Below are 10,166 nucleotides of genomic sequence, written 5' to 3' on the forward strand. Positions count from 1 at the left end.
GAACACTTGCATCCAGATTGTCGATGAGGCCATATAGCACAGCTTATTACTATTTTCGTATTTTCATAAAACACAGCTCAGTAGCTCCTCTCACGTGTTTTTTTGTTTTGTTCTGGCTGACATGGCTGAAAAAGCTCATGAAAGGAATATTAAATGGTCTACCAATTACACCTCTAATTTCTAATCACAGTTTGATTTCCAAAACAACCAACAACAAAAAAACAACCCTCATGCACACTCATCTGTGATTCTAGAGTTGCACTGCGGATGAATTTGTAAAAGTTCATTTGCAATATATGTGTACCTTCACACTGTAGTTTCTGATTTGACCAAGAATGAGTTTAATCAGTAACAAATTGTATTACACATTCTCATGTTCTTTTGTCACTTCCTACATTACTCAGGATCTAGAACTAGCTGGCCGTCGATCAAAGGGACAGAACTGCCTGATGGGATGCTGCAGTACTAACTTAGAAGAGCAAAACGCCTGCCACAGTCAGGTATGTAAAAATCTGCTTTTCCATAAAATTGTTAACGTTGTTGTTTTAAACATATATCTGGCGAGTACGCAAACCCTGTTTGTTAAATCAACTATGAATTGCTTATTATACTTATACTACTCTCTGTGCAAGTAGTAATAAAGCTTACTCATTTCAGTCATGGAGCTTCATGGAGCCGCACAGCTGCACCGGCTGACACGTTCCTTCATTAACATAAATGCACCCACTATTATTTATTCTCAGTTCAACTTATACTATCTGGAAATATTTTCTGTTTTAGTAGTGTTTATTTTCAGTGACTAGCTAGTTTTTTAATAGTCATTAAGGGTTTTTTTTTTCTATTTTTATTTTTTAATGAAACATAAAAGATCCACCTCTTTCATATTAGGCGATATGAGCTTGTGGTTCAATGCTAGACAGACTGGCAACACTATTTACAGGCATACACGATTAAATTTGTTTAGATTTGTTAAAATCAAAAAAGAATACTGGCACCCTTCCTCTTTGGCCATTGATGTTGATTTAACCGTCACTCAGGAACTTTTAAAAGCAGGAAACAACTGAACAAAAGGCAAGTGAATAAACTGAGAATTAGAGCAGATCTCAATGCTTACCTTTAGTATTTAACAGTTTTTCACTCTACAGACACAATCAGCCAGGTTTCACTTTTTACTGAGATTCTTCACACATTTAAAACATAAAACATGTGGTCATTTTTAGTGTTTGGTGTCATGATGCACTGGACTGACCCTGCCTGTTTTTATAGACAGATGATGAGGATTTTATGCTAGAGAAGCCAATGGGTTTCCTGCCCCTGCACCATGAGTTGGACAGTGGTCTGGGCTGGACAGATGGCTCCCTTCACCAGGGTGACCTCTCAGGTCTGGAGACCGAGGAGGGAGGTCTGGAGGACTGTCATTCACATGGGGCCCTCGCCCCAGGAGGGTGTGGGGGTTTTGGAGGTGGTGGCTCTCCTTCCTCAGAGTCCTTCATTTCCTCAGAGCTCAGCGACTCAGGCTTCTATAGTGTAAGCACCGGGGAGTTCAGGCACTTCCAGAGGCTGCTGGAGAAGCGAATGCGTCTCTACAATGCCAGGCTGCAACATCAGGGTGAACCATGCGAAAGGCAGGAACGGCGTGACAGCTGCCCCAAGAGCCACCGTGAGCTGCTGGAGGCCATCCCTGAGGCGCTGACAATGCAGCCTCAATGTCAGCATCTGCAGATTGGGATGGAGGATGGTGCTGGGCCTGTCATGGACCTGCCATCACGTGGCCTAGTCAGGTAATTAGAATATCAAATTTTTATCGTGGTGCTGGTTTCTCTAAGGTCTGTCAGATAGGTGTACATAGTTAAACCAGTCTTGTTTTTAATATTACTCGCTTATATAATATCAGTTACAAATGATACCAATCTAAACGAAAGCCAACACACAAAACAACCATTGATTGCAATGTGATTTAAAACTTGTTAAAAAATTTTTTTAAAACACTTTTTTTTTCAGAATAAAAAAGAGCTATGCTGCTTGGAACTCAAACATTTGTGTAAATTTACCAAAAAAACATATCTTTGTAAAATACAACCCATGGATTACAGGGACTACACATGACCTAAAACCTTTTCTTTGGTGCCTTTTTTTCATTAAACTCTTTGTATTTCCAGGGTTTCATCAGTCCAGTTCCACAAAGCTGATCGGCCCTGTCTGAACCGTCACAGCTCCAGCAGTGGCGCCCTCTTCAATCCCTCCCATACACACACTGCAGTGTCACGAATGACAGGCCCAGTCCTCTCAACCTGCAGCACTCCCTCTAGCCACCGGAGACCACTAGTGCCAGTGCAGCACCACCAGGGGTCAAGTTCAGTTGGGATGCTGAGGAGAAGCAGAACATTGCACCATCGGCCACCTCCACAAGAGTACCGTCGACGAGCCAGCCACCCAGCTTCCCCATCCTACTGCGCTGCAACCCTGCACCACTGTGGAGGCGTCGCACCATGTAACGTCTTGCCACCAGGCTTGCCAGAGGAAGCCGAGCTAGTGACAGGTGTGATGGCTTCCCACCCTGGAGGCATGGCCCTCTCACCCCAACAACATGCCACCACTCTGGGGCACATCAGAGGTGCCAACAACCACGAGCGTTGCTATGACAACAACTCCAACAGCCAGCTCGCGCACCATGACTGGTGGCACTCACAAGAAAGAAGCTTGTTGCCTGAGCCAATGTTGGTAGAAAGGAACAGAGAGATAGAGAGGGAACTGGAGCAAAAAAGGCAAATTCAAAAAGAGAAAGAGCTTGAAAGGGAGAGGGAGACACAGATTCAGGAGGAGATGGAAAGGGAAAGGCAGAAGGAGATTGAGAGGAGCCGAGTCGGAGAGCAGCAGCACCTCCAGAGTCTTGTCTTGCCTCCTCAGGCCGGTGACGTCAATGACACATGGCCAAAACCCGCCAGCCGTCAGTCTCATGGAAGTGGAGGTGGCAGAGGCCTCTACAGCACTCTGGAAGGTCACACAGGAGCTTGTGCTACAGCTGGACAGGATGTAAACAAAGGACCAATTAATGCAGGTTCAAGTTTAAACCACAGTTCTGGTCTGCAGTCAAAATTTAATCCAAACTGAAAACCCAACACAACCACACGAGTCTCTAGGAGCCAGTTGCTTAGAGATCGAGCCTCTCAGCTAGCGGATGAGCGCAGCGGGATGAGCACCGACGAGGAGACCAGCACTGACATGCTGATGGGTCGATACTGGAGTCGAACGGAGAGGAGGGAACAATTTCTTTTGGCCCGTGAGCAGAGGCAGCAACAGCAGCTACAACAGCTGCAGGCCAGTAGAGGGACTGTACGAGATGTCGTTAGCAGGGGAGGACCCGTGGTAGGAGGAGGAGGAGGAGCCTCCGCTGATGATGGAGGTCTTCTGGACAGCAATGGAGTCAGAGGTTTTGCAGAAGGCAGGTGCAACACGGTCCTGGAGCTGAGTCAGAGGAAGCTGAGTCGTATGAGGAACAGAAAGCTGTTGGATGACTGGACGACAGTAGAGGAGCTCCTGACTCATGGGACCAGGCTGGACAACCAGGATGACATGCTGTGTCCCAGCTCCCTGCTGACGGTCACCACTGTCTAACTGCATGGACACAGTGTCTAACTGCAACTCTGCGTGTGAATGTGTGTGACATTAAGCTAACAATACAACATTTTAGCAATTGTTCTTGTGCTGTCTCTCCGAGGCCAGATGAGACGATGATATTAGTTTTAACTACATGTGTCACTTACAGAGAGGTCCAGGACATATTTAGCCTTGCTAAGCACAGACTAGCTACAGCTTGCTTCCAGTCCTTGTGTTAAGCCAGGTTAAACACTGCAAAGCCATTCATGTATTTTTTTTAAAAATGACCCAGGGCAACATGAGGTATTTACAGCTAAATAATCCTTTTATGTCTCACCCAGTTCAGCTGGTTTTTGGTCAGTCCAGGATTTTCAGATTTGAGTTAATTTATGGTTGATAAACAGATGGCCATAAATTTCATGTCAAACCAAACCCAAATTATGAGCTGTGAATTTTCATAGTAACATATGGGTCCATATGACTGGCATTTGTCCCCTGTGCACATACAATGGAACGTGCAATGTTTACCACACTCTGCTGTTCATACCTTTGTTGCAGCAGTAATGTGTAGTGACTTTGGATGAACAAGGTCCTCACCATCTCTGTATTTGAAGCATAATGATGAACCTAATACTCATTTTCTCAAGTCTCTGGGGAAGACAGAGAACAAGAAGACTGACAGAAAGTTGAATTGTTCCTTTAATGAATGTGTGAATGGGAGGGAACCTCACTGTCATTGCTGTACATCACCTCAAATGATAGCTTTATGTGTGGGTGTCTGACCACTGTATAGCACTCTGGACAAAACGTCTGTGTCAGTGCATGACGCTTGTTATAACACACAAACGAACAAGGTCAGATGAGTGTGTTTGTTTGCATCATGTCTTTCATGCTCCATCTTATGCCCCATTTATTTCACCGAAGCTCTGATAGATTTACAGACATTTAGGTTTTCACTTAGATCCTCAATCCAAGACGTTCGGGGAGCAATACTGTTCTACGTGATGCACCTGGCTGCGCACTAATGATGAATTACATGCTTTTTTATCAGCACTACAGAAACCATCAACTGTAGCAATTCAGACAATGACAACTGAGATTTAATGCCAAATCCTAAAGGTTTCTTTTTTGTTTTTTAACAGAAACTGTTTACAATTCAAAGGTCAGTGGGAGCTTTTCTAACTGAAATGCTAAATAGTGTGACCTGAATGACTGGCTTGGGCAACATGAGTAAAAACATGCTGATCAAGGGGGTAAAGAGTTTGCCATGGAGGTTTTTCACAGGTGACCACAGCTTTAGTCTGTGAAATCAGTTGTAATAGTCTTTGGGAGTCAGTTTTATGCTACATTCACGTCACATTTTTAATGTCATGAATTACATGCAGCTGATTGGAATATTTGTCCCACTTGGTGAAAAGAGAACCAAGAAAGTGCCAATATAAAAAAACCGATAAAACTAATGGGAAGCCATAAAATAAAAATAAAAGCCATTGCCACTGGCAGTTACATCTTAATGTAATTTAATAAGATGGATGCAATTGATTCAGATAATTAAAAAGGAGCCAAGAAGGAGCTGCACATATTTGTTACCTTCTGGTAAGCCAAACCTTGTATTTTATTTTTGATCGTTTAACTATAGGTCACTTCTATGATGAGACCAAATGATGGCAATGGACATTACTAGTTGTAGCTAGTGTTTAGCTAAAATACACCATTACTGCTGAGTGGCACATTCATATTGCAAAGATGTTATGACAACATTTCATTCCTTTCTTACTGACGTGATGTGAATGCAGCATCAGATTTCTGGCCCTTCCTGGCTCATGGGTCTCTGTTCTTGGTGTCTTTACTGTTGGCTGGATGTTTACAAATCTATCTGTGCACTAAATGTTTATGCATGTTTACTGAAATCTACATGCGTTGACTTTGGTGAGAGAATTTACACCTCAAGACAGCTTTAGATTAAGTTTGCAGACTGCTGCTGCATATGGTTACAGTCAGAAGGTTGCTTACACTCATCATAAATGTTATAGCAATTTTGGGCTTGTAATGATTGCCTTGAACTGCTATTTTTTTCCAGACTGGCATGATTGTAAAGCATATATCTTTATTGACCTCTAGAAACAAGACCTGGGTGTACAAGTTTGAATTTATTTAGGATTTCTCAAATCCACACAGGATCAAAAATAAACATACTTAGTCAGAAGCGCACATGCTCCCACACTAATGTTTGGTTACATCTCCACCAGACCCTTTTGGTAGCCATCAACAAGCTTCAGGCAAAATTCTGACTGATTATTTAACCACTCTCCTTGAAAGAATTGGTAGAGTTCATTAAAATTGGTTGGTGTCCTGGCACGGACCCTGCTTTTAAGCATAGTTCACAGATCTTAATTAGCGTTTAGATCGGGGCCAACGAATTTAAAGGTCAGAAGTTTAATTTAAACTTGTGCACCCAATTCTTGCTTTTTAATGACCTATACTGTAAAATCTTTCCCTCTGGAAGAAGTACAGTTCACAGAAACCATTGCAATCCCCAGAATTACCATGACATTAAGGCCAATGATGACTGTATGTAAATTTGTGAACACAACTGTATGTCTGCCCAGAACAGACAGAGCTAAAGTCAGCGTCGACATTCCACTAAAAGCTGGTATGAAGCGTGAGTAAATCTGAAAACTTACTGATTCCAGGTCCGCGGTTCAGGAAAATGTGCAATAATACCTCAAGCTAGTTTTAATATGACAATGACGGTGTTGTGTACGCTACCTGTCAGGGTTCCATCGAATGCAGTAACTTGTTTTCGATTCAACAGATGCACAAAGTGACAAGTCACCACAAGTGTACAACAGTCGTAGAATTTACAACAGCAACAGCAAAGGTTATGTATATATTTACGTTATTTCTTTACATAGTTTTCCATGAGAGGGACCTAAGAAAACAACTTTTTGCACATCGTTTTTATACAAAAAGTTTTCCCTACTTTTCTGTACCAGGGACCGAGGCCAGTGGAACGACTGTAGATAGAATGACAGTGTGTGTTAATGTTTTCTTTATAAACTAACATAGTGATTTATGGAGGAAAAAATCGTTTATTGTGATTGTGTTGGACATATTTCAATATTTTCTTGTGATGGTTTCAAAACCAATGTGAACCGTTTTTATGATCTTTAAAATCTTTCCGAGCTACTTTAGTTAAAAAGCTGGTTAAACCTTGATTTACTGTTTTCAAGAAGTGAACACAAAATGTGAATATTATTGTCTCTTTAAATGGATCAATTGAATTTTACTGTTGTTTTGTGTCATTAAGACATGTAGATATTGATTTTGTCAGATGGTGCGTTTGAGGACTGAGTCGGTAACAGGACATGAAAATGCCATCAGACGCCTCCAGTGGTTTATGATGTGATTCTGTAGGTTTATAGCTGTGTTACGGAGGCTGTATATACAGCACAGAGATGAACACTGTAGTATTAGTATGCTTAAAACTCACATCCACATTATCAGCATTCATGGATAGTGGCTCATTTTGGTCTGAATGTTAAATGTGACTTCCATGAATTATGAGTAAGATAACAAACACTGTAATGCTTAAAAGTGACACAGACAATACAGACAAATGTTTTCTGTCTTCTTCAGAGTGAGATGTTTCAGATATATATCAGTTTTATCTGATAGTCAGTTCCAGACCCTTTTACTGTGAAGCTCCATGAAACTTGAAACAAAGGTTGTATGACTTAAATCTCAATGTTATCAATCTGTGAATATGAAATGAAAAAAGGAGAAATTACAGTTTTGCTGTGTTTTAAAAGCGAAAGACTTAAAGGCAGGAAACTCATAGACTACTTATTTTAGAACTTGTTATTAAATTCCTCATGAAGCAAAACTAGATAGACGATAACACGGAAAAAATAGCCCTGTGAAAAAGTAAAATGGAGACATAACAGCTGATTAATATCCTCTATCTTGTGAATTTTGAAACAAGCTTCTCCTGTTTCGTGATGCGATGTACTGTGCTGCATTTGCACACAGTTCAGTCATGGCTGGATTAGCAATTGGGCAAGTTTAGCAAATGCCCAGGGAATTCAGACAGCCAGGGTCCACAACAACCAGGTTTACTCTGTATTATTTGGGTCTGCTTCATTTCATTTATCCCAAATTAAATCAAAATCTGCAGATTGTGAGTACAGTGTAAACTTCTGCTAAATCAGAGTTTCAGTGTATAAGTTTAAATCATTGTACTTTGTTTCTTTTGCTGTAAAATCTGCTTCATTACATTATTATTATTATTATTTTCACATTTCCAGAAACTAACACAAAGAACACCCACAGCAGGATTATCTTAATTCATCATCAAAGTGCTGTAAAAAAAAGAATTTTAAAATTAAATGATTTTTTTGGCGTTTAAAATATTAAAAATTGTATTCAACCTTATGCTAAGACACTAATAGCCATAAGTTGTATTAAAAGATGTCAGCTGAAGGTTCCAGTTTTTGTGCTAAACTAAGAGGATCCTGCACTTCACAGAAATAGCTGCTTTCTAATTAATTAATCTCACTCGGAAGAAGACAGACAAAATCTTTCTTTTTTTTTTTAAAGAAAATTCAAACAGTTTGAAACCTGTTAAGCATTCAGTGAGGAAAGACATGAAATCAACCTTGCACCCTGTTTATTTCCCCGTTTTACCTCTTTCAGCTGTGACTCAAACACTCTGAATAATGGATGACGAAGAGAGAAATTTTCCTTCTCACCCACCCCCCTCATTCTCTTTGCTTACGTTACACAAGGACACAGAGGGCTGAAAATAGCGCTGCTGTCCTCATGTGATGTGAAATTAAAAGCACACTGGAGCGGAGATACTTGCTGCTGGGGGATCTCAATACTTGTTTTACTCCATCTGACAATACTGCCATCCAGCTTGCAACACCGCATCCATCTGTCTGTGCAAGGGTACTTTCCACTACGGCAAGCTTTTTGGAATATAATGATGTACATGTGATTGTAATAAAGAGATTTTAATTAGCTATGAAGTTGTTGTTTTGTGCTTTTATTCAAGACTTAACTTTTGTTGCCAGTCAGACACAAGCAGTAAACTTCTGTCTGTACACAGCTGCTTTGAACAGGTGAGGGTTTTTTGAGCCTAGCCATTTTCAACAGATTGCTGCAATTCAGTCTTATATCACCTTTATCACTACTACTCTAGAAAACTCGGCTTTCGATGTGTCTTTGACAATATTTGAATTAAAATAAATAAAGCCATTTCAGCTTCAGGTGTTCAGGTGTTTTAAAGGATAACTCAAGAGGTCCCACACTGCAACCAATCAGATCACCATTAGTTAATGCTGCATTAATCCTTAAGTAAAAACAATGAAAAGTAAGGACTCTTAAACTAAGTAAGAGTCCAGCTGAGACAAAAGGTTAAGACATCTAAAATTTCTGAACCAAGGTTAAGATAGAATTGGATGTAAAAAGGAAATCCTGCCCATCTGTTTTAGAATAGTCTTACATTGGTGCGTGTTTATATTATAACGACATTGACTTAAACTTGATGTAAAAAACTGATGATGCTCGCTATTGTTGATAACTGTCCACTTTAAAAAGACTATAGGCATGTAGTCATTTATTACTGTATTGCTACACTTACTATAACATTATGTAAATAAGTTTCTTTTTTGTGATGTACATTAATTCAGTTTTTACCATCATGTACTTTGCTAAATGAAACATGTAAAATATCATAACCAGATAAAATGAAATAGTCTCTTTGGGACCAGTGCTTTGGCTGTATCAATCTAGGCTGACTTCTCTCTCCTGTAAGCTCCACAGCTCAGGCCAGCATCTCCAAAGACAAGAATCCAATCAACAGCTCCCTCTGGAGGACGTGGGCAACTGCTACAGGCTGGTTTTAATATCAGACAAAATGAGATGTTGTTTTTGGATATCACTAAAATCAAATCCTTTGACTTTTTTTCTTCTGTATGTATAGATAAGCATCGTTTTTGGATTTTTTTTTTTCTGAATTAGTGTTCAAAGTAGTTTCTTAAGAAACAACAATTGGCAGATAGTGTAGAGCAGTGTTTCCCAAACTTTTGGAGCCACAGCTCATATTTTACATTAGAAAATCACATGGCGCACCACCAAACAAAAATGTTACAAAATGAATGTTGATAATTTTTCCGTTTACCGTTTTTGCTTTCTTTTGACCACTAGGGCCTTCATCTGGCTCGGAACTTTCTCCAGGACCCACGTAATATTGACTACTTTTTCTTTTCAAATATATTTATCTATCGCTATTACTCACTGTGTTGTCTCACTTGCAGCATGACTATTATATAATTTCTACTTCGTCTTCTTCTGTTTTACTGGCAGCTGGCAACCCATTTAATGTAGTTGTACACGGTCACTTAGTAGTAATCAGGTGGAACCAGATAATCTTCCACGGCACACCTGATCATTTCTCACGGCACACCTATGTGGCGCGTCATCTTATATGAGACCCACTTTAGTCTTCAAGTACTACAAACAAACAAGAAAACACCCACAAATATTTCTGAAACTGCAAACGTGAA

At 40.2% G+C, this 10,166-nt stretch overlaps 1 protein-coding gene across 1 annotated transcript; it reads left to right on the forward strand.

Annotated features, from left to right (window-relative positions):
• Positions 1–407: 407 nt before the first annotated feature.
• Positions 408–8,615, forward strand: LOC102196340 (uncharacterized). The gene is made up of 3 exons (XM_005729657.2): positions 408–500; positions 1,267–1,781; positions 2,160–8,615. Exons 1-3 carry the CDS (start codon positions 450–452, stop codon positions 3,109–3,111), a joined length of 1,518 nt encoding a protein of 505 aa, XP_005729714.1. The 5' UTR covers positions 408–449; the 3' UTR covers positions 3,112–8,615.
• Positions 8,616–10,166: the final 1,551 nt, after the last annotated feature.

The sequence above is a fragment of the Pundamilia nyererei genome, unplaced genomic scaffold (assembly GCF_000239375.1).
Source record: "Pundamilia nyererei isolate P.nyererei 1_Seehausen unplaced genomic scaffold, PunNye1.0 scaffold00034, whole genome shotgun sequence".
Lineage (NCBI taxonomy): Eukaryota > Metazoa > Chordata > Actinopteri > Cichliformes > Cichlidae > Pundamilia > Pundamilia nyererei.